Here is a 25,617-nt window from a genome sequence, read left to right as displayed (position 1 = left end):
TTAGTAACTGTTGGTTTTTAATATGAAACTTTTGGTATGTTTATAGTAATAAATTGAATATTTAGAAATTATAATTGTATTCTTGAAATCATATTTGTATTTGGCTCATTATTCTTGAGTAAGTACTTTTTAAAAAGATATATTCGAACTGTATTCCAATAGTACACGTGTACAAGTGAGTTAACAATTTCTTAAATTCAGAATGACTTCACCCCTTATCCGAAAGTTTAGTCTCTAGTAATAGGTTCCGTTGAGAAGTTTCAAAGAAGGTAACTCCATGTTTTATTAAAATTGGGCAATTTCTGAGGAAGATATAGCTAAACGTGTTTATTTTTTTAAGGTTGAGTTCTTTCTTCCCTCCCATCCCTGGCTTTGATTTCAGCCCTAAGCAATAGACTTCATTGGGAAGCCTCAAAGAAAGTACACGCCATATTGGGTAAAATTTGTACGGGTTTAGGAAAATTTGTTACTTTTTTATTTTTATTTATTTATTTATTTATTTTTTCTAGATTGGGAAAATTCAGCCCCTTGCGGCTTACTGATTTTAACCGCAAGAAATAGTGGTCATTTTTAACTGTCAAAAAATACACATACTATTTTTCATGAAAATCGAGTATTTTTTCAATTAATTTATAATGAAACACTTCTTGTAAATTGAGGTAAATTCACTTCTTATTCTTTACCAATGTCATCCCGGAGTCAATTCATCTCTTATTCTTCACCATTTTCGGGGATAATAGCTGAAAGAAAAGTACTCCATATTGGATCAAAACGCAATAATTTTTACTGCCTATCATGTAAGATGATTTTATCACATACGAAAACTTCCAAGTTGAGGCGAATTTATCCTATTTTATCACTTTATTCCAGTCAATTTCAACTTCAAGCAATGTGGTTAATTAAGCTTAAGGAAAGTATACACCCTATTCCATCAAAATCAATTACTTTTTTAAAAATGTTTCCATGCAAATTTGGTATTATTGTAGTGCATACAATGTATGAGCACAGACTTCCAGCTTGGAGTTGATCTGCGTTCCAAGCAAGCCTAGTTTGACCTCAAAGAATCCACACGTCAAGTTTTCTTAAAGTGGAATACATTTTACGGGAACTATCGTTGATCAGAAACTCAGATTTTTTCCCCTAAGGTGTTACGAGAGACAAATTTTGATTGAATTTGTTAGCTTGAAATAGTTTTAGAGGTAACTGTTATTTGTTTGGACTATTCTTGTAAGTCACTTTTGATATACAGTAGAGGTGCTTATTTGTATTTATTTATTTATTTATTCGATTTGTGTTGCTATTCTAATTCACAAACAACTCTAGGTTGAGTCGAATGGTAAGAACTCGCTTATATTCGTTCAGATATTTGTGAAGTGTGGGGTTACAGTTTTCTTTATTAATGGAAATTGTGGTATGTAATTTTTTGTTTGATATACTTATATCTGCTTAGGAGATTACACAAAATGTTAAATCGAAGGAAATATTAAAGTTTGTTCTTCTAAAAAGAATGTATAATAATAACAACCAAAAATTGTTGTTTTTCAAAGAGAAATATTCCTAAAACTTGTTGGATTCTTCAAAGAATTGTCTCTTCTAGAAATATAGTTATTTTGCAATCTTGTTCTTTGCAGAACATTGAATTATGAAACCTATTCGTAGAATTTTAACGGAAAATACTATATCATGTTTTCGAACTTATTGTGCTCTAAGTAAAGACATTTTCTACTTTCTTCCTCTTTTACTTTTGCACTTACATTTTCGTGGGAGATCATCTTTCGTTCGTTGTTGCTGCAAAGAACTTGGAAATTGATATTAATAAATGTTAGCCAGAAAGAGAGATGTTACGTGATTTAGATGCCTAATACTGAAATATACTGGAATTGCATTTGTTTATCTGTTTGTAGGAGCAGAAGCCGGCCATCAAACGCGTTCTTTTATCTCGAGTGGGAGCAATTGTAGTGAAGAAAATCCGAAATGAAGCAGAGGAAGATGAAGAGTACGATCCCACAAATCCAGCTGTAGGTTCCGTTGCAAGTGTTATACGAGTGAAAGCAAGACCGAAACTTCCTGCTTCAGCTCAAGCGAACAAAAATCTTATTTTGAAGGCGATGGCAGAAGCACAGAAATCTGTTGCAAGTGCACCTATCAGGATAGATCCGGAAGAGGTACGCATTTTGCGTTAGCTGTTGAAATTAAGGGTAATGTTGCTTTTGAGATCAAATAGTATGTTCGTCATCAATTTTCCTCCTCAAAAGGCAATGTATTTTTTGAGTTTTTGTTACTCGTTTTCGGAAAGCAACAATGGTGAGCGTGTTTATATTCTTTTCTGGTAAGTAATGCGAAACCCGAAAAAAAAAAAAAAAAAAAAAAAGTATACAAAAGTATACACCGTGTACACACCTTATTTAAAGTAAACTCGATAATAATTATACAGTACATCATTGGTTTAATACCTAGTATAATAAAGCACACTACAAGTCCCCTGCAGCTGTATAGCCACTGAAGGTACTCAAGCAATTACTGTTAGTAACCAGTCAGGTCGAAGACGCAGAACTTGTAGCTGTACTAAGTCTTCTGGATTTTCCGTTGTACACATCAGAAATGTGTCTTAAACTTATCACAGAACCATGTAATTGTCAAGCGTGTAGAAGATGCTGTTTCAAAGTCAATCTTCTACTGACCAATCAGCGACATTTTCAAGCTTGAAATACCATTTTAAAATAAAGTTTTGTTCATCAAGTACGAAGCATGCACTGGCCATTTTCTTTCACTACCATACGTCACAACGTCATATGTTACATCCATGAAAGTACCACATCTATTGATGAAACACTATGCTACTTATTGTAATGATAATTCAACTTCAAAAACAGTATGCACAAGTCTATGTTAAATTGTATATACATTTTATCGTTTACAATTAAAAGCAATGTAAACGTTACGAAGTAATTGTATAATTGGGTGAGAAAAAACCTATAATTTAATGTGACAAAACGAAAACAAGGTACACTGTAACTGTTTTAATACTGTGCAAGTAGATCCGAAAGTTCTGCTACCTCTACATGTTTTCTTTCGTATCCTGTAATTCTGTGTGTACTGATGTTCATTTCTGTATGCCAAGGCTGATTGGTCATAGATATAATGTTGCGTATGCCTATTCATATATTTAAAAGTCCAGTATATCAATGTGCGTACCATCATTGTCACGGCTTAAAATGATGCGACTTTTCTGTTTGAGATTTTACGAAATGTAGGCTTTATGATTGTTCTGAATGACATTTTTACCGATTCTTTCAACTTTTTAGTTGGCTTGTACTTTTGTTGCAATATCTGCCGGTTAATAATGCTCCATAGGGCATTTCACAAGAGAAAAATCAGGACTTATTGCAGAATACCTTATCAGGGCAGTCCTATTCATCTATCAAGCAACAGTTGATTTAAAAATTGTCGGGAACTGATGGCATAGTGGACGGAAGCATCAGTCTATTTCAGCCAAGAATCGGGCAGAAGATTCAGTCTTTGGAACAAACCAGTGTCGTAGTATGGTGAGATAAGGATGTTGAATTTTTTTTTCCACTACTTACTTAGAATAATAGTGTATATAGAACACAACACTCTTCGTTGTAATGGGGACTTGACTTGACTTGACTTAACTTTTTTTTTTTTTTTTTTTTTTTTAAGTCAAGTCAAGTCAAGTCCCCATTACAACGAAGAGTGTTGTGTTCTATATACACTATTACACTATTGTTGCGATTGGTGCGGTAAGTTGCTCATCCGTTTAAGAATAATACTTTTCCGTGCGACACAAACAGTTCAAATAACCTTGAACAATCTGCATGTCTGTTTCGTATGCACTCATTCACGAACGTTAGTCTAAATGATTTTGCTTTCATGCATATTGGCATTGTCGTTTATTAGATACCAAGTTCGACCCATCGTTTTTGTAATGATTTTTGAGCAGATTTGGGTTCAAATCCCACTACATGCACATGTATCTTTCGCGTCGATGGTCGTCGTACAATCTTATCCAAAATTAATCCAGTTGTGAAGAGCTTTTCCCAACTCAGTATGGTAATTTTTTGTGAAACTTCTTTGTTCAATCGTGCCTCAAAATCCCATTGCACATCTTTCATGTTCTTTCCACCGTGTGGTCATTTGTAGGCATGTGCAACAAGACATTTTTCTACATTATGGAAGCTTGTGTCAGCCATTTTTTCTTATTTACAACATAAATAAATATTTGAAACAAAAAAAGTAGGGATTAAGTCGGACCTATCTGGATATTTTGTCTGCTTAGATAGAATAAAATAGTCGGTTGAACAGAATTTAATGTTGTTTCGTTACGTGTCAAGACTATAGCATGGGATTTAAAGTTCTAAAAGATGTACCCGTAAAACGTTTTATTGTGGTTGACATTTTATGTTTTGTTTCGTTTCGTCTGTTTTTCTGAATACACTAACTGATTATCCACATTGAATTTTTACAGTCTCTAAGTGGGTTATATACAAGAAAATATCGGGAGAAGTATGGCTTCAGAGGCGCAGAGAAAATAGCCATTACGTTGCCCAATGTAAGAGCAGAGGCGAAAACTAAAAATGCTCAAAAAGGTAAGTATTGTCAATAATTTTCTTTTTAGTTTCTTTCTTTTTCTTTTTGGAAGTGCGGAAGAGTAAACTAATTAATAAATACATGTAATAAACCTTGTAAAAGAATAGAAAAGATAGAAGGAGGAAGAATTTCTTTTTTATTATATGAGAAAATGGAAGAATCAACCAATTTTCCCTGCACCACGTTCTCTGTTGCTGCGAACTGAGAATTTTAAGAGTTTAAAAAATTATGTCCAATTTAGTTCGGGTCTCCAAGCCATAGTGTGTGTGTGTTCCAACCGCACTAACCAATAGCTACACACCTTTCACTCTTGTGGGCAGGGTAGAAAAAAATCATTTTTTTTTCAAAAAAATCATTTTTGTTGATTTTTTTGATTTAAATCAAATCTTTTTCTTCGTATAATACAAGTCGCGAACTGAAGAAAAAACATTACAAATTAATATTAAATGTTAATTATGTCATTTAAGTGAAAGTATTGGGTTTTAATTTTGAATTAATTCCCAATCGTTAACCTATTTCAACCCCAAACAATGTTTCTTAAGCATTAAGGAAAAAGTACAGCAATGTATATCAACATGACACTTTTCTTTTCACGAAAGTTACTGATATTTGGCAGGGGCATATTTTTAAACAACTGGAACTAGCTAGTGGCACGAAATACATACAAAGTAAATAAATTTCGCCTAAAATTAACTAACTCACTCTATGACCTATGGAACCCGAAGGTTCAATGCCATTCTTCACAAAAGCCCTCCACTAACTTCTATCCTTAAACAACTGGATCCAGTTTTTACTTTGTATTCCTATTTCTGCGAGATGCAACTTAATATTGTCCTCACATCTGCGCCTATGCTTTCCTAATGGTCGTTTTCCGATTGGACTTCCAGTTAAAACTTTGAAAGCGTTCCTACTTTCTTCCATTCTCGCTACATGTCCTGCCCACCTAAGCCTCCAAGATTTGATGACCCTAACAATGTTTGGTGAATGGTATAAACTATGCAGTTCCTCATCATGAACATTTCGCCATTCCTCATTTCCGTTCCTTTTGGTTCCGAATATTCGTTTCAGGATTTTATTCTCAATTACTTTCAGTCTGCGTTCTTCCCTCAGCGTAAGCGACCATGTTTCACAACCATACAGCACAACAGGCAAAATTATCGTTTAATATATTTTAAAGCTTCAAAATTCCTCGACACAATTCGTGACGATAAGAGATTTTGAACTGAATAATAACACGAATTCCCTGCAGGAATTTCAAAATAAAAAAATCAAGATGATCAGTTCCAGAAGAAGAAACACTTGTGATTGTTAAAAATATGCTTTATGTGACGTGAAAAACAGTTCAAATGTGAGTTGTCCGTGCATTTAAGACATCTATACATAGCAGGCACGTTTTTATACTTTTCTGTTGGCTATTTTATTTCCTCTGACAATTTTTCCTGCACAGGCGCGGCAAATTTTCTGCGATCACATCGCAGATCGCGGCATGATCTGCAATGGGGTCAAGTATCCACTTTATCAAAAGTATTATTCGATATTTTAACGCAACCAAAATTTGTCGTATTACGATCCCGAGGAACTTCTATATATTTAGTACATAAATTTCGCCCAAAATTTTAAAATCTAATTTTTTTTTTTTGTTTTGTTTTGGAGAGGGGATCGGACCCCTCTAAATACGCCCCTATTATCTGGAAACAAACAAATAGACGTGGACACAAAAGAGTTTTCATCTTAAATGTCCATGGTGATTTCCCCGTTGGAATAGAAATTTTAAAACCCTGTGTTACAAAGAGAAGAAAGCAGGGTTCACCCATAACCCGTTCAAACGGGATTTTCCCTGATCGTTCCCTACATGATACTCGTTTTCATACTGTGCTTACATACATTTGAGTTTCATTGTATTATGATTATTATCTTCCATAATCGAAATAACAGAAGAGAAACGGGATTTTACTTACTTTCACTTTAAATTAATTCATTTCGGAATTTGATTTAAATCAAGGATTTTTATTTAAAAAAAATCAAGTGATTTAAATCTTGATTAGAATCGTGATTTAAATCAGACTGATTTAAATCAATCCACCCTGCTTGTGGGCTTATACATAATTTTGCAATCAATATTCCGGGGACGTGAACAATGAACCTATGAAATTATTTAAGATGTAAAGATAGGTACATTTCCTGTTCGAGAAGACCAATATACCTCGGGTAAGATTTCACACTTCTATGACCTTCCCACATGATGGAATTGATGTGGGTGGCGTCACGTTGCGGCCGTTTTTACCCAAAGGTCTTGGCAGGCGTCCATTTTTGTAAAGACAGGGTGAGTCCCAGAGCCGCATTTGAACGAGGGTAGGAAGAGATTAAATTTCACCCGCACCGGAGATGGAAATTGAACTATCCGCTTGGTGTGTAGATGCAATGCTGACCAAGCTATTGTGACTGTTTTTAAAAGTATACATCTTTTATTTTAATATCCATGAACTCTTCCACTGTGAGATATGCTTTTGAGCTTAACGCTCGCAGGGCTAAGCGTCTGTCTCTTTTTTAGCTTTTAGTCTCTTTTTTTCGAGTTGGTCTCTTAAAGTCTCTCTTTTTCTGCAGTCAGGTTCATACAAACAGATCACCAGTCTTTTACGTTGTTTAACAATCAAAGCGAAATTGTACTTCGTTAAATCTTCTGCAGAACTTTTTACAAGCTTCACGGAGAAATTTCAACAAGATGAACCTCTAATTCATATCCTGTACTCTCAGCTGCAATAATTGTTTTGGAAGCTGGGAAGACGTGTTTGTAAATCTATTTCTGAAGATAACTATGATGTAAATGAGTTATTTGATCCTAAAATCGTGTTGTCCATGAAAGATATTGTTCTTTCACAGGATGTTAAAAATGAGCTTTCATGTCTTCCAGAAAAAGATGTTTTGATGTTTATGGAAGGAGTTAAAGAGCATTGTGTTGCTGGGAGCAAATACTTAATTGAAAAGGCAATGAAAGGCTGTGGTTTGATTAAAGCTCTGAGATGTTTAAATCCTTCTCTTGTAAAAACCGAAAAGTTGTCGAGATATAGTTGCAGTTGCCAGAGAACTACCTATTGATACAAAAGATGATGTATTTATTGATGAACGGAAGATGTTGCAGATGAAGACAGGAAGAATTCATAGTTACTGGGATAAGATTTTGAGGAAGACTAATGAAGCAGGACAACAAAAGTATCGGGAAGTTGCAAAAGTTATCAAGACTGCGTTGTAACTTTCACACGTAAATTCAGACATTGAAAGGCGTTTTTCTTTATCCAGGTGGGCTTTAACTTTGAACGAGGCTTCTAGCGAATGGACATTAAATGCAATTTTGGTGATTAAAGATAATTGAAAGCGTTTGGGAACAAACCTTAACTGTTTTCCATGACATCTAAACTTACTGCTATGGGACAAAGAGCATATACACATTATACAATGTATCTAGAAGAGCAAAAGAGATTGTAAGAGGAGGACGAAAAGAAGAAAGAACTACGTTTAGCTAAAGAGACAGAAGAAAAGTTAAAACAAGCTGAAAAGTCTAGGAGGAAAATTGCAGATATGGAAAATAAGATTACTCAAACAAGGAGTGATTGTCAAGTAACTTGTGAAGCATCTTACCGTTTCTTCAAAGAAGCTAACGAACGATTGAAGAAGGCAATACAGAGGGGGAATTTTGAGGAAGTTACTCTTGTACAGGGTATGTTGGAGGGCGTTCGAACTATGCGCTAAAGTGAACAACAGAAGCTTCAAGAAATGGAAACTCTTCAACTAACTGTAGAAAAAATAGTTTAATCACTGCTTTCTTTGTCAAGAAACCTAAGAATGCTTGATGTATTTGTAATATCAACCATTACAATTTCTGTAACATCTAGTTAAAAGTTTTAATGTAATTTTAACTTTTACATAATACATCTCATCGAAGACCAGAAGCAAATGATTGAGAGTAAAGTTATATTGGTCATTGTTTTGTATAGTAGTTAAGTTGAGTATACTTGTCAACTACGCTCTTTTCATTTTTTTTTCTCTGGTCTCAACCAGCCTTCTTTGGCATTATATCCCTTTTATAAAGAGATATACAAAGATATTTTTTGATGCAAAACCATGTATTAAGTATAAGGATGTCTTGATCATTTCGTGACTTGGTCTCTTTTAGTCTCTTTTTAGTCTCTTTTTCGATCATTATAGTCTCTATTCTCTCTTTTTTAGGAGTGATTTACCACTCCTAGCCCTGCGCTCGTGATAAGATTTCACATTAGTTAAGGATAATCTTACCCAGTCAAGAACAATCTGATTTGAATTTCTGTAGTGTTTATTGCAAGGAAAGAAGGAGCTACCCTAACCTTAGTTTCAGTGTAATTATGCGAGGACAAAGCACAATGAAAAAGAATACTTTTTTCGGTGGAAATAAGAAGAATGAGAGAGAAAAAAACGTGATTCAACTTCCTCTGTGTATTTGAGCCTATCTATCTTGTGTAGGAGGAAAGTTCATTTGCTGCTTCTCGGCCTTGGTTTATTATCTATCTGTGTAACTTCTTTTAAGTCATGGTTAATTTATCAATTTTCTTAGTGCATTTAGTGGTCTATTCTATGTGTAATACTGACAGATCGCCATGTCATCAGTCAGGTCTAGTTAAGTCTCTTACTAAAGGACATTTCTCGTAGGGCTTACGTAATGCGTTTTTGGAAGGAATTCCGTGTAAATGAAGTACGTCTGCTACTGTACTTGAACACTGATACGATCTGGGATATTTTCTTAATACAGAGTGTTTCTAAATGTTTATCGGTGTTTTAAGTGTTTCTTCTCTTTCACATACAATAAATAAATGAACCATACTTTAGAAAGAAGAGTAGTTCAAAGTTTTCTTTCTTACTTTGCAAGTCGTATTTCGTAATATCGCCATATCACTGCGCTAGCTGTAAAGATGGCAACGACTTTTAAGCGTAAAGCATTCTGCGTCGTGGAATTCTCAAGACGTAATTCAGCAATTGAGGTGAAATGTATTTTTTGGCGGGAATATGGATGTGATCTCCCATTGTATTACTAACATCCAAAGATAGTACACGCAATTTAAAATTACGGGTTGCATGTGCAAGGGAAAGTGCTCCGAAAGACAGTGTGTACATACCTTGTTAGTTAATGCATACGCTACTGATTTTGCTAACCTAAAAAGAAGCCTTATGATTGTTATTTTTAAATAAGCTATCTTTTAGATATTTTCTGATACTTGTGTATAGCATGTTTTGATACATGGGCTTTAAGAAATCAAGAAAGGGACGAAGAATATACTCTTTTGTTTAGTAATACTATTTACAGATAAGGATATGAAATTTTGAAAAGCAAGGTGAATGTTCAGGGTTTCTTCAACATGACTAGGTTGTGTAAAAAAAAAAAATTAACGTTATAAACTATTTTTTTGAATTCCTCAGAAGAGTAAATTAAGATACAGGACTTTTGTTAGCAGAGTGTAAATAGGCATATATATATATATATATATATATATATATATATATATATATATATAGAGAGAGAGAGAGAGAGAGAGAAAGAAAGAAAGAAAGAAAGAAAGAAAGAAAGAAAAAGAAAGTTTACGTACGTAATACCATCTTGGGTGAGAATGTAGATTTTTCGAATATAAGGTTCTTATCTAAATTATTCAGAGAAGTTTACTTGATATTTTCTCACAGCATTATGAGGTTACTATTTTTCAATTACATTTCATTTTTTCAGATTCAGAGCCTGATGTAATTCAACCTGTGAAGAGGAAAGAAGAAATTATAATAACAGAAACTTGTAGAAGCGAATCAGAGAAAGATATTCCAGGTATTTAATTATTTAGTAGCATCATATCCTTATATACCTAACAAACCTGTGTCCGTGTTGTCATATGTCCGTGTCCGTGTGTGTTTCTGTCTGTCATCAGATTTTCGCATAGAAAGGAAATCACCATGTTTTGTACACAGACAGATCTTTACCAGATCTAATCGCATACGAAGCCATTTTTTCGATTTTCTATTGGGGGGTCGACTTGTGGGGTTCCATTTTGTACTCAAAAATCTAGATGTGTAGTCTTCCATTTGTTAAGTGTTCGTAACCTAAAATACATTGTACATTTCTTTATTTCAGAGGACATGGACATTAGTGCAGACTCCCTTAACCTTGATAACGATGTACATATGACTGAAGTGGAAAACAACTTCGAAAGTACTGAAGAAATTCCAAAGAAACAGATAAAGCCAGCTGTGGTGTGCAAACCAGTTTCGGGAGTAACGACTGTGAAAACAAGAATTATTCAAGATAGGTATGGATATCTGTATTTATCTATATTATATTGTACAAAAATGAAATCGACATTGTCTTTCTCATCATCACGGAAAAACTACGTAAACTGTTTGAAGTGGATTTCTGATTATAGTTATTATCTACTTCGAAATGGGTGTTTATCATATTTCTTTCATTAAAATACTTATCCTGACGGGGAGGGAAGGGTGTTAAGAATGTATGCCAAAAATTACGAGCCCTAAGTTAGGAAGATGATAGTGATCATCATTATAGGTATTCTGCTATTTTTCGCAGGTCGATTGCCGCAACTGAGAATCTTCCATGGCACACAGTCTTTAGCTAATCTCTCTGTCGTAGCTTCATAATAAACTTCGAATAAAATATCCGATTAGTATCCAGACATTTCAGTGCGCACGTCTGAGTAGGTTTATATGTAGTATGTGTAATCAATTAATACATGTATAATCAATAATGGTATAATTTCTACGTCAACTATATAATATAATAAATTAAATAGGAAATGGACCTAATTATTGTATCTATTTATAATAGAGATGCGTGAAGGAACATTTTCTACATTAAAACGAGTAGAAAATTTACTAAATCGAAATTATGAATGTTATTGTCGATACATATTCAGACATACTTCTCAATGAATAGGCATAACGTTTAACGTAAATTATGCTCACATGCGGGTTCCGTGGCTATTCCCCGTCGTGATGATTCCCTGTTGGTGAATTTCGTGACTTTTCTCTCTCTCTCTCTCTCTCTCTCTCTCGAAAAAAAAAAAAGCTGGTTTTACTTGAAGGCATAAAATTAATCATTACTACATTGAAGTCTGTTATATTTAATAGGGACCTAGAGTTACAGTTTGAAGTTAAACTACTCAGTGAATAAATGGATCACAGTTCAGCGTTCTCTTTAGCAGCGACGCTATATATGAGGCGTGGGACCTACAGCTTAACGTAGAATCCAAATCGCATGCGCTCCTGTGCGTCGAAGACGCGTACACTAACCATATAGCCACAAAGGAGGTCTTGAAACTACTCCAGTAACATATAAATAAGGAAATAGTGAATATATTACTTACATTCTCCTTCTGGAGGAGACAACTATAGTACTCTTGTGGTAGTATTTTGGTATGGTTTTCTCCTTTAATACTAACAATATAGTACTTACTCAACAGTTACTACCATATATGGAAAAGGGCACAGCTAAAATATATTAGCAAATGTTTGTTTTTAATTGGCCTAAACTGGAGAATGTTAACAAATGCTTATTTCTGATTGGTCTAACAGCTTTTACAAACGATTTTTTATTTGGTTCCCTTGAGACCAACTAATTTCAATAATTCTCAATGGTTACTTAAACCTGAAATCTATTCTTCTTCTATCTTTGTTAGCAACATCATCACTATCGTAGATATTCTGCCATTATTGGCAGGTCATTTGCCCCAACTGAGAAGCTTCCACACTTCACGATCTTCCGCTAACCTCTTCGTCTTCACGTACGATTTTTCTGTTTTGGTATCGTCTATTAATTGTAGTCTTCTCCCCTTCCCTCTCTTTCCTGACACCATACCCTTTAGCACATCTCTCATGATACAGTTCCTTCTTAGCCAATTTCCCAACCATTTTCTCTTTATCCTCTTAATTAAAACTGTTCTCTTCTCCTCTACCATTTCTAACACCCCCTCATTCGTTTCCCGCTCGATCCAGCTAGTTCTCTCCATTCTTGTCCACACTCACATTTCGAAAGCTTCCAGTTGTTTTTCTTCATTTATGCGTAATGTCCATACTTCTGACCCATACAGTACAATATTTCACACGAAGCATATTATGAGTCTGGTGCTCAACTCTTTATTCAAGGTGGGAGACCCGGGTTCGATTCCCGGCGGGAGCTCATGTGGTTTGGATTCCACGTTAGACGGCAAGTTCACGTCTCATATAGCTTCGCTGCTGAAAAGGACGCTAAACTAAACAATTCATTCATCTTTATTCAAGGTCCAACAAAATAGTATTTTCTTCTTCCTAAAGGCTTCTTTCGCCATTCCTATCCTTGTTTTTATTTCACGCTCATATTTCATATCATCACTAATAATACTACCTAATCGGTAAATAAACACTTTATTAAAAATTAGTGCTCACGTGCTCCAGTGTTTTTGAAAATTCTGCTTCAGAAGATGATTGGGGGGCAATTTCTATAATATTTTAATTTCCTATTTTGTATCTATGAAATGCCCAAAGTGAGGAAAGAGTTGAAATATTTAAAAGTACTTTTTGACATAAGATCCTTATAACTTTAATGGAAACTTCTGAAAAAGAATGTTCAACTTACCAGATTAATATAGCATTGGCTCACCTTACGCTCTCAGAACAACTTTGATGTAGTGTGGAGTGGAATCAGAAGTCGTGAATGGTAGCAAATGGCATATTACACCATTCTGCGTGCGTATGTCACTCAGTTTTGTGAGAGGGGATGAAGGCGGAAACTGCACTGGATTCGTGTCCCCCCAAACAGATCACAGATGTTTAATTAAGTTCAGGTTCAGAAATTGAGTAAGTCAGGAAAAATGTTGATCCCGTTGTTCCTGAAACCACGTCGCAACAGCTTCAGCAATGTGAGGGGGCGCATTATCATCCTAGAATATGGCGTCATTGCTTGGAAGCAACATCTGGACCATAGGATGCACATAATTCCCTAAAACTGCAACGTAGTCACATGCAGTGACGCGACTGATAAGCGTCAGCACAGGGCCTACTGAGACCCAGGATATTGCTCTCCACAGGAGCAGAGAGCAATACAAATCATACGCTTATTTGGGTGTCCGCCACACTTATAAAGACGGGCTATATAGTTTGGAATGAAGTGAATGATGAGTCATCCGATCGTATCACACGTTTTCAGTCATCAGTGATCCATGTTGCATATTCGTGGCACCATTGGTGACGCGCTAAAGTATTATGGTTCCTTATCAGCAGTTTTATATGTAACTCTCAGCGTATTATGATCGTCGAGACAGGTGTTGCAATAGTTCCTCCGTCATTTGCACCGCAGTCGCATGACGATTCTGAGTGATAATCCTCGTTAATGCTCGCGAGATGTCATCGAGGGTTTTCTTCCAATCACTATTTCTCTTCGCCGATGTGGTTTTGCCATGAATTTTGATGGGCATCATTACCTTGATATTCCCTCGCGACACGCTTAACACATTTGCCACTTTCGTCACGCCCACAAGAATCAAGTCTGCTCAGTGTACTGTAAACTACCATTCTATTGCTCCTCACGTAGTACGGAGTTTGCGCTAACGTACCACCACTAACAGCAGGTGCAGCGGTCGTCTCCTGACAGCTGCCAAACCAAACATATGGTGTGTTTCCAACTCCAAGTATTTTCATTAAATTGATAAGTATCGGTAGTTAGATCAACACGAGTTTTCTCATTTCACTTTGATTGAAATACACATCATAAGAGAAGGCAGAGTAAGGGTATTCACATATATCATTTAAACATTTTCTTTGAACTTACTTTTCCTATGCGAAGAACGTTCATTTCAGATAGTTAGCTATAAGCTTAATGTGATTGTATACATGTATGTAATGTAAATAACATACATCAGTAATAAGTTCAAGTCCTCTAGACGAAAACCTACACACACCTTTCTCGTAAAGAACGATCATGGCTGAAAATTTTACAAGTTACTTGAGCAATCCAAATGAAATCGACCAATGATGGTTGCTGACAAAATTTAGTTTTATTATTATTATTATTATTATTATTATTATTATTATTATTATTATTATTATTATTATTATTATTATTATTATTATTATTATTATTATTATTATTACCTAAGTTTGTACCACATTCAGGGAGTTGAAAACGGGTATTCATTTATTGTTTAGCCGCGTAGGTTTTGTTGTAGCGGTCATTTTGTATAGACGCCTGAGCGTATTTTGAACTTTTCAGAATATTTCGCTAAACGCTGTAACTTTTTAGGTTTTAAAGATAATGAGTTCAAACCAAAACCATATGAAAGTTAATGGAATGGACAACATTCGTGTTCTGTGTACACTGAGACGTACTTCAGAACGTCGAAAGAAAAAGCTCTGAACATTGAGGTTGGAAACCTAGAAATGGCCATTTTGGAATGTACATTTTAAAACAAAATAAATGATTTTGTGTCTACTTAGAGACTAGATAGCAGACAACGTCTCAAACAGGTTTCAGATCTGAGAACCATATACTTGGTTTTCTGGGAATTTTTAAACATTGCAAATTTTCGAAAATCGTGTATTTTCACCATCAAATATCTCAAGAAGGACAGAAGTGAAAAATCTCAAATTTGCACAAAGTAGATGATAGTTGTTCAGTAGCAAGTGGATAAAACTGTATCACTGAGACTTGAGTAGTTTCAAGTTTTTTTCTTTCTTGGGACTTAATATCATGAAGCGCCATGAGACGTGGATATAAACTTTGTAACAAAAGTCAAAATAACACAACAACAATGTTTAATAGGTAAAGTATGCATAATTTATAAATCATATCTTGTACAAAAAACGAAACGCCTCTGTTATTTCTTTTCTGCCTATAGCACTGCTGTTAAGACATCAGTGACGTAAACAGTTAACTAATTTGTGTACAGAGTTTGGAATTGATGTTGAAAGTACGACCTGGAGGAGTTATGAACTCTGTGGGTGTGAGTTTCCGGCGAACCTTAGTGATTGGCACCCACACTTTGTCATTCGTAGATAGTTTAAAAAAGGTTCTTGGGCCATGGGGATGGAAAAAGTGAATAAAAAGATCGTTATTTTCCTGACATCTTTAATTTTCCCAATCCACCATTTCTCGTCGTAAATGCAGGCTACGATATCATTAGGTGCAAATGACAACATGCGATGTTCTTCATAACATCTGATTTGTGTTTGCGTCAGAGGTATAAATCTATGATATGATCTGGCAATGATAATTCTTTACAAGTAGCAAATCTCGAATTTCTTGCTGTTTGACTACACTTGTTGTAGTGAAACATAGATAAATTTTATGTCTGAGGTACTATCAACACAAAACCTGTACATCTGTTCAGCTGTTAAAATTGGCGAATTTCACGTTGTTGCAACAACGTATAACTCAGAAACCACTCAAGTCTCAATGATGCAATTTTACTCACTTGTTACTGAACAACCATCGTCTATTTTGTGCAAATTTGAGATTTTTCACTTTTGTCCTTCCTGAGATATTTGATGGTGAAAATACATGATTTTCGAAAATTTGCAATGTTTAAAAATTGCCAAAAAATCAATGGTTTTCAGATCTGAAATTTGTTTGGGATTTCGTTTACTGTCTAGTCTCTACGTAGACAAACAATTGAAGGTGAGTCTCATTTATTTCGTTTCAAAATGTACATTCCAAAATGACCATTTCTAGGTTTCCAACCGCAAAGTTGAGAGCTTTTTCTTTCGATGTTCTGAAGTATGTCTCAATGTGCACAGAACTCAGAATGTTGTCCATTCCATTAACTTTCATATTGTTTTAGTTTGAATTCATTATCTTTAAAACCTATAAAAAGTTACAGCGTTTAACGGAATCCTCTGAAAAGTGCAAAATACGCACACGTGTCTACACAAAATAGCCGCTACAAACAAACCTACGCGGCTAAAAAATAAATAAATAACCGTTTTCAACTCCCTGAAATGTGGTACAATCTTAGGTAAAAAAAAAATAAATAAATAAATAAAAAAAAATAAATAAAATAAAAAAATACGTAAATTTTGTCAGTAACTTTTGACCTGGAAATTGGTCGATTTCATTTGGATTGCCCCTACTTTATATGTTGGTGCACAGTGACTGTATATTTTCAAGTCTTACCAGTATATCAATTACAAAAGGACCACATATCAAGAATTGACAATATAACAAATATTATTTATGTTAATTAGCGCAGCATTTTTGGTCAGGAAGAAGTACGAGACAATTTCGAAATATATGGTCGAAGATGTAGTCATTATTTTGCAAAGCACAGATACTAGGTAAGCTTTAAGTGGATTCATTTACGTTCGTTGCGGTGTTTAACTAATTAAATGAGTATGTAATTTGATCAGCATACTCTTGGTTTATAGGTGCGTGGTAAATCAAGCTAGTAATATGCCAACTTGTTTCATTTTATTAGACGGTAGATATCAGTGATCTGTAAGATAAGCAGAATTGAAGGCTGCAGTTTTGAACTTTTGCAGTGAATGTTGACTTCGTTGTAGCAGGATAAAAGTAATTTCTTTGTACGTCTTACATCTATAGAGTGTTTTCTAAACAACACCGGTAGGGGAGAGGTTTGAGAGGGTTTCCTGACCAAGATATATACAGAGTGAATCAAAAGTCTGGACACGGTGGAATAAATCGAGAACTTAACTTCGAATCGAAAAACCAAAAAACACGTGTTTAGTAATATTAAAAAAACTATCTGATGAAACCAAACTCGACCCTCTAGACCCACCCCCTGGGGGCTGGGGTGGGGTCAACTTTGAAATTTCTAATGGAAACCCCAATTTTTGATTGCAGATTTGGATTCTACGACCCAAACTATGTAAGGTTTCATCAACACTTTTCCGTCGATGCATTATATGGCGCCATAATCGGCGAAAGTAAATTAACTGTTTGGGGTGAAAAAGAAAGACATTTTGCTGTTAGACCGAGAATCGTTACTAACAGATCCGTCACCGTTAACGACCTGCCACTTATAAACGAATCGCTCAGGTGAACGTCGCTTTAACATGTGAATGAACGAACGAGCAATGCCATCCCAATGTTGCAATCCCATGTCACGTGCCACTAAACGTGTCATAATTCACACATCCATACGTTGCATGTGAGAAGAGAAAACAATAATGAAACGAATAACACACACACAGGTATCACTTCTTGTACAAATGCTCCACTATAATGCCCAAATTACAGGTTACGCCTATAACCTTCGTCGTGTCTATCCCGAACGAAAGTTCGATCAACGTACTTAAGAGGACTCCATGCCACGAAAATGAAATGAAATTTTTGAGTTTTAGGTCCCACGATTTTGCCGGTTAGGCTAAAAGAGACGGTGATTATGAGAGAGATGAATGAAATGGTAGAATTAAGAAAGTGGGAGGAAACGGGAGATCCCCGAGAAAACCCACGCACACGGTGTTTGTCCACCACAAAGTTCATTTGGCGGGAGCAGGTTTTGAACCCAGGACCCCAAGCACCAGAGGTGAACGCTCTACCACTGAGCCACCGTGGCCCCATCCATGCCACGAAATTAAGGTGGTACCTTACATATGTATTGAAATGTGCACTCTGTTCACACAATGCTCTTTAGTGGTAACTCCTTTAGTTTTGAAATTATATTGGAACGACAGAATCTAATCTTGTCTAGGGTCCGATGTGATCAATTTATTGATGACACATTAATAATGTCGTATTTACGATTTTGTTTCGGGAGGGGCTTTGCTAACTTTCGGGGGGACTTTGCCTGGAAATGTGAAAATTCTGCAAGATATTTCATTTACTTTACTATACTAAGTAAGATATCGGGGGGGGGGGGGTCTTAAGCCCGGGAGCCACCCCCTAAATACGCCACTGCACGTTATAGACATTTAAAAATTAAAGGATGAAAGGATTAAAAATAAAAATAAAACATACTACTACAGACTACTACTACTATCACTACTACTACTACTACTACTACTACTACTACTACAACAACAACTACTACTACTAATGCTACAATTACTACTTATACAACTAATGCTACAATTCCTATTACTACTACTGCTACTACTACTACTACTACTACAACTACTAGCAGATAATAATATAAAATACTATAATAATAATAATAATAATAATAATAATAATAATAATAATAATAATAATAATAATAATAATAATAATAATAATAATAATAATAATAATAATAATAAGGAGAAGAAGAACTAAAGAAAGAATTCAATAATAATTTCACCCATCTAAAACTATGCGAGACTGCGAGCAGTCTCGTGAGTCGCAGTCCGACTATTCGCACAAATCAGGCGAAATGATGGCGAAAATCATGATGTCTTTCAGCGACAACGATGTTTCGACTAAATCTTATACAGGTTTGTGCGCTGAATCCGACTCTGCAATAAGAAATAAAAGCTTCCATTTCAAATCTTTCAGCTAACCCCACCTAGCGGTAGGGTGCGGTATCGTGTTTGGTACCATTGAATAACTTTGTTCATCCGACGCGTCTTTCTTAAAATACTGCACCTTGTACAGACGGTCGGAGCTAATATCAAGCTCATAAACGAAGAGGGGAGCATCTAATTTCGCCGATTACAGCATGACATCACACTTCGACGAAAAAGTTTTGATTATACCTTACATTATTTGGGATGCAGTCTCCGAATCTTCAATAAAACATTGGAGTTCCCATTTGAAAAATCAATGCCCCCCCACTCCTTTTCAGAAGGTGGGGACGGAGTGTTGCGTTTGATATCATCGGATAGGTTCTTGAAACATATTAAATACTTTTTTTGCGCTTTTATGATCAGAAGTGTATTTCTCCAGTTACTCTATAGTGGCCAAACTTTTGGTTCACCCGTTATTTCAAACATAAATTAGCTTGACAGTTACAGGCTATTTTTGATAATTTCACATCATTCGAACATTTGCACGTCATAGGGCCAATTCTACACTATCCTGATATCTTTTAATCGTCAGATAAGATAACATTGGTCGCAGTGGTCATGTGTTATTTTGTGTAAGATGAGATCTACTACCGCGACAAGGTTGAATCATTCCGATAATTTATCTTTATCAGAGAATGGTACAATCGACCCTAATGAATGTCATATTTTAGCGATTAGAAAACAGTTATATCAATACATTTTCATCTTAGACACAGAAGTCAAAAAACACCATAGTGCAATAAGCAGATACTTCAATAGCTATACTTTTCTTCAATTTTCCTTTTCCTTTTAATTGTTTTATTTTTTGTCCTCTACTCGCCGCTTTTGAATTTTCTGGTTTGCAACACTGATACTGCCCGAAGCCCGAATGAAGAAGGTGTGCTTTTCTCTGTGTCTTCTGTCTGTGTGTAGTGTGCTTCTATCCAGTGACGAGAAGGAACAGAGAAGTGAACCAGTGACACTGAACGAGAACAGAGGTCGGAAATACTACTACGCTCATGAACGAAATGGGAGTATTTAGGGGCCATTTATTTTCCCCGATTACTGCGCCATGTTATGCATCGACGGAAAAGTGTTGATGAAACTTTACATAGTTTGGGCCGTAGAATCCAAATCTGCAATCAAAAATTGGGGTTTCCATTAGAAATTTCAAAATAGACCCCACTCCAACCCCCAGGGGCTGGGTCTAGAGGGTCAAGTTTGGTTTCATCAGATAGATTTTTTAATATTACTAAACACGTGTTTCTTGATTTTTCGATCCGAAGTTAAATTCTCGATTTATTCCACCGTGTCCAGACTTTTGATTCACTTTGTATATATATATATATATATATATATAGATAGATAGATAGATAGGTAGATAGATAGATAAATTCATAAGGGCTTATGAGGGAAAAGTGCTTAGTTTCACAGCTAGGGCTGCCCAAAAGCGAAGAAAAGCTACATTGCAACGCGCGTTATTTCGAACAAGAGAAAAAATGGAATGACTGGCTGATCATATGCCATTTCAGCAATGCGCGATGTGTGCGCAAGGGATTCCCTGTAGGGAATAATTCCTAGACATACACCCAACAGAATTCTCAGATTTGCTCTGACTTAAGGTTAAGTTCAAAGCAGGAAAAAAGTAAGCCTTGACAACAGTGAGCACGAAAAAAGGTCAACGGTAAGTCGGAAGTGTTAGGAAACGCTCCATGGCTCCTCGTGTTCGGAATAACGTATGGTGCAATGTATTATTTCACGTGTGTACATGTAAGAAAACTTGAAATATACCATGGAACAATACATCGCACCACCCGTTATTCCGAACATGAGGAGCTGTGGAACTAGCATTCCCTGATTTTTCCGACTTCCTGTTGACATTTCATATTCACTGCTATCAGGGTTTTTCTTTTGCCTACTTTGAACTCACCTTTAAGTCAGAGTATATCTGAGAATGCTTTTGGGAGCATGTCTGGAAATTACGCCCTGTAGGGAATCCCTTGCGCACACATTACACATTGCTAAAATGTGCATTTTTGGATGGCATATATGTGACTTCGTTTACGCTGATCTGGACAGCCATTCCACATTTTCTCGTAGTCGACATAACATGTGTTGCAATGTAGTTTTTCGACGCTTTTTGGCAGCCCTAGCTGTGAAACTAAGCACTTTCTCTATAGGTCAGTGTGAACGCTTTTTCTTATCTTGATGTCAGGAATCACCTTCCAAATGGTGTCGTGTGTTGTTTTGAAACACCCTGTATAAATGAATTCTTAGTCTACTTTTTATTTTTAGCAGGCATAAGAAATGAGCGAGGAATGAAAACACTTCTTTTCCTTTCTCCAAAAAGTCAAGTACAGAAATCTGCAAGGATGCTCATACTGTCCGATTTTGGAACTCATAGCATACTTAAGTGATTATCTTTCAAAAATCAGACTACCACCAATACTTACTAGCACACTTTTCTGCAGAAATTACGAAATATAGTGAAAGAATAACGTGTAATATGATTAGGAAAGACATCCATTTCCTAGCCGACAGTGCACCTATCATTTCTTCTAAGTATCCGTTGTGAAAGTCAACAAGTGTGACTATGAAATTGTGTTCCAGTGCCCCTCTCCCTCTCAATTCGTCTAGCGATGCATTTTTGACTTTCTTTTTCCAGAGATGAAAGGGGACACGTAGGCTTAGTGGTAGAGCGCTCACCTCTAGTGCAAGAAGTCTTTATTTCAATGCCAAGCTATCTGAAATTATGGTAGACAGCATTATGTTCGTGGATTTGTTCGCGGTTGTCCATATCCTCAGTCCATCAATTTCATAATCGTTCATTGTCATTAACCATTCATTTCCTTTAGCCTAAAGGACCTGACCGTGGGACCAAAAACAAGAAATTTCATTTCATTTCTATCCTGAGATGAAGAAGCCACTGGGGAAGGGGAGGGGGGAGGGGATTTAACAAGTATGGTGTCATTTCGAAGGAAAAATCGCTGTTGAGGCAAATTTCAAGACGTCTGTAATGATATAGATTAAGAAATGCTGGCTCAGGTGCATGAACATGAAGAGCGAGACCTTTGCAGTTACCTTTGTATCACATTCTCTTCATAGTGATAATTAAAATTTAACGATACCTCTTCATATATCACACTTATCTGTTCAGTTCGGTACACGTACTTTCGTTGCACCTAATCTTTTCGAATCATATTTTGTTCTCGTTAGGGTTTAGATGTGGCATGAAAATAGAGATTAGAGAAGTAATCAAAATTAGTAAGAAATTGTTTAGATAAAGTATAAGAAAATCATATATACTCACTTCTTGAACAATCTTTTCTTCGCTCTAAAATTAGTATGTAAAAATGTAAAAATCAGTTGCAACTTTTAAATGTTACTGGATATTTGACCTTCCTATGTAATAACTTTTATTAAAATTTATTTTTGCAATTGCTATTGAAATTGTATAAAATAGTGAACTACAGATTTATTTGCGAGCTTTATCCTGACGAAGACCCTCACCGTGTGAAAAACTTGTATTCAAAAGTACTTTAGTAACGTTGGATAGGAAACTGCGATATGAATATGTGTTCCATTTGTTTAATAATAAGCAACAAATGTTGGAAGACGGGATGTATATTTACAATATAAAGTTTTAATCATATGTTGAAATTATGGAATTTTTTCGACGGAAAAAAGGCATTTCAAATACATTAAAATATATATATATATATATATTAATTTAGAATTTAGAGAGTTTGGTCGTATGGAATGTTTGAGATCGAAAAGACTATGATAGGATGGCACCCTGGAACATATAATGATCGGCAACTCATCAAAAAGTCTTGCTACACTTAAGATGACTGAAGCGAACATAACGAAACTTCTACCACTCAACTCGGTCGGTATTTATGTGTCTGGCCCGTCTGTCTGTTGCACGATAAAGCTTGTAAAACTTATCTGATTTTAATGAAACAGCTGACGTGACAAGTCAGGAAAATGAAAATGAGTCCGTAAAAGCCAGATAAATTCTTCAAAATGTATCCAAAGGTATAGAAATATAGTATATTCTACAGAAGAATAAATTAATTTTTTATTTATTTTATTTATTTATTGTTTATTTTTGGCAGTCTTTATAATGAAAATTTAGTATGCAACGGTAAGTTATTTTTTTTTAATAAAGCTCATTCCATTTTAGAATTGAGCTTCAAAACGCGTTTAGAAGATACTTGTCCATCTTCAAGACCTGATTATTTTATTCTTCTACATAATGTTGGGAAATGAACCTTATTTAAAAGTGTAGCAGATTATTACATGGAAACGCTGCAGTGGATAGTGATTTTTCTAAAAATAAAAACTTACTTGTAGAAAAAGTGCATGAACGTAGTCTAGTTGCTCAGAGGACGTGGAAAATATAATCAAATTTCACAGTTTCTACAATTCAAGTGATGTTAAGAAATATTAAAGCTACCCGCGAAGAATATTTGGAAGAATTAAGGCAGATTCAAAAAGATAAAAAAATATCTTTAAAAGTAAAGAGGCTTGAGGAGCGCCGAAAGGCACTGAAACTTAAGCTTTGAAAGAACAACAAATTAAATAAAAAAAATCGGATGCTGCAGAAAAAAAAGAAAAAAAGAATGTTTGTTGGTTGTAAATAATCAAAGAGATAGGCTAAAATGTGACATGTTTATTTATTTATTTTATACCCTACCCGTAAATAATAGCGTTCGCGGTGTCGCGGATCAGGGAAAAGTTTCATACTTAGTCACGGAAATTCGGGGAAGTCAATATCAGTTTCAATGCGAACTATTTTACTTCCCCACCCCGCTTAGAAGATATAATCCTCGATATCCTTTGTAAAAAATATTAGATTTTCATGCAATATGGCTCAGATTTGTTTGATACATGACAATCATTCCCACTACTTGGATTTAAAATCAATCGAGATCGGGGGTGAAATTATATCCTCCCCCTCCCTCGAGTTTAAAACAATATTTTCAGTAAAAATTTATTTTAAAAAAAAACAGATTTTTTTATATATAGAACATAGTTTATGTTTTATTGGAGATTAGAAACTTAGTCCTGTAGTTTGAGGTTGAAATTATTGAGAAGATAGAGGGAATCGCTCGGTTCAACAGTTTACAGCATTATTAATAACTGTTCATTTCTTCTTGTGCAGACCAGTACCAGTAAGGTCTAAGAGCCCTCAATTTGTGGTTACATTGGATGGTGTGGATCCATCGATGTATGAGGAAGTAGAAGGGGGCCAGCTGGATTTAAGTACAGAAGACATGTATGTTGATGAGGAACTAGAGACTATTGAAGAGGACGTGCATGAAGACTACAAGCACATATCGTTAGAAGAAAAGAGAACTGTCATATCACCAATTATTTTTAAGAATAAGGCGGTAGAAGAAAAAGTTAAAGGTTAGTACAAACAGTAAGCAAGCATAAAATTTTATAGAATAAAAATTAAACATTAACTTTGGAAAAAAAAATCTTCTTTTGAGCCGTTCTCATGGGAATTAGAGCACTATGAAACATATTTTTGTGTGTCAAGGTTATCTTTGAGTACCTTCAAAGCCTTTAGAATACCAATATGCTTTACGTCACTTTGGCAGCTGTGATTCATTCAAATTCACTTATCCCTATAAATAAAAATGTGATCTTGTTTTGTTTGTGATGACATTACGGGAAAGCGGCTGAACAACTTGAAATGAAGTTTTGAATAAAATTAGTACCTACCTCAAACTCTGTTTTTGTTATATCATTTTGATTAAAATGCGTAACTTAAAAGGAGGGGAAAGGGGCTTAAAATGTATGTCAAATATGTGAAGTATATCATGAGCCCTTCATATTAGGAAGATGAAACGTGAATAAATTCCTTATTAAACATAAGTAGATATGTTCCCTAGCCTTTTAGAAATTTCACTTTTACGGGAGAGGGCCACAATTTCGATATTTTCCTCAATATATAAAAATAAGCCTTTCAAATATTTTCTATAAACCTATTTTTCCTCACAAATAACGAACATTTCAGGTGGTTTCCTTATACCCATTCTTACCAGTTTTCTAATAATACTTTCAATTCTAAAATTCAAACCTTCAACTCTATTATCATAATATCTGAACCTTTTGTAGGGACATGGTGAGTACATAGTAGAGTACATCTCAAGGTGCTGTTGCCTGTCTACTTAAGTTTCTTTGCATATTTTTACCAAGTAGCATTGTCATATGTACACCACGTGAAGGAGTTTGGTTTGTATGGCGTGATATTTTCTCAATATTGAAATTGAAGTGGTAGTAGGTTTCTAGGCTACCACTTTCGGTTTTACTAAAGAGATTAGTGTGTAGATACAATACATTGTTGCGACGTTTAATAAATTGCAGAAAACACCTTCTCGCTATATATTACAATTTTTCGCTGTATAACAATCAATACCAATACCGGAAGTAGCTGATTTCTTCCACTTTCGGTTTCAATAAAGTGTTAACAGAGAACATAGTACCTAGTCTTAGAACGCTAATTTTTGATTCCAGAACAAC

At 35.3% G+C, this 25,617-nt stretch overlaps 1 protein-coding gene across 1 annotated transcript in view; it reads left to right on the top strand.

Moving 5' to 3' along the window:
• Nucleotides 1–25,617, top strand: part of Nab2 (Nuclear polyadenosine RNA-binding 2) — an 84,627-nt gene that overhangs the window by 36,564 nt on the left and 22,446 nt on the right. Inside the window, exons 6-10 of the mRNA XM_081772204.1 lie at nucleotides 1,905–2,165; nucleotides 4,487–4,607; nucleotides 10,355–10,447; nucleotides 10,751–10,925; nucleotides 24,251–24,498. Of these exons, the coding sequence (XP_081628330.1) occupies nucleotides 1,905–2,165; nucleotides 4,487–4,607; nucleotides 10,355–10,447; nucleotides 10,751–10,925; nucleotides 24,251–24,498 (898 nt within the window). The remainder of the gene's footprint in view (nucleotides 1–1,904; nucleotides 2,166–4,486; nucleotides 4,608–10,354; nucleotides 10,448–10,750; nucleotides 10,926–24,250; nucleotides 24,499–25,617) is intronic.

The sequence above is a fragment of the Thermobia domestica genome, chromosome 9, assembly GCF_964235325.1.
Source record: "Thermobia domestica chromosome 9, izTheDome1.hap1.1, whole genome shotgun sequence".
NCBI classification, from domain to species: Eukaryota; Metazoa; Arthropoda; class Insecta; order Zygentoma; family Lepismatidae; genus Thermobia; species Thermobia domestica.
Note: the sequence above shows the minus strand (reverse complement) of the source record. Positions and strands in the feature narration are given on the sequence as shown.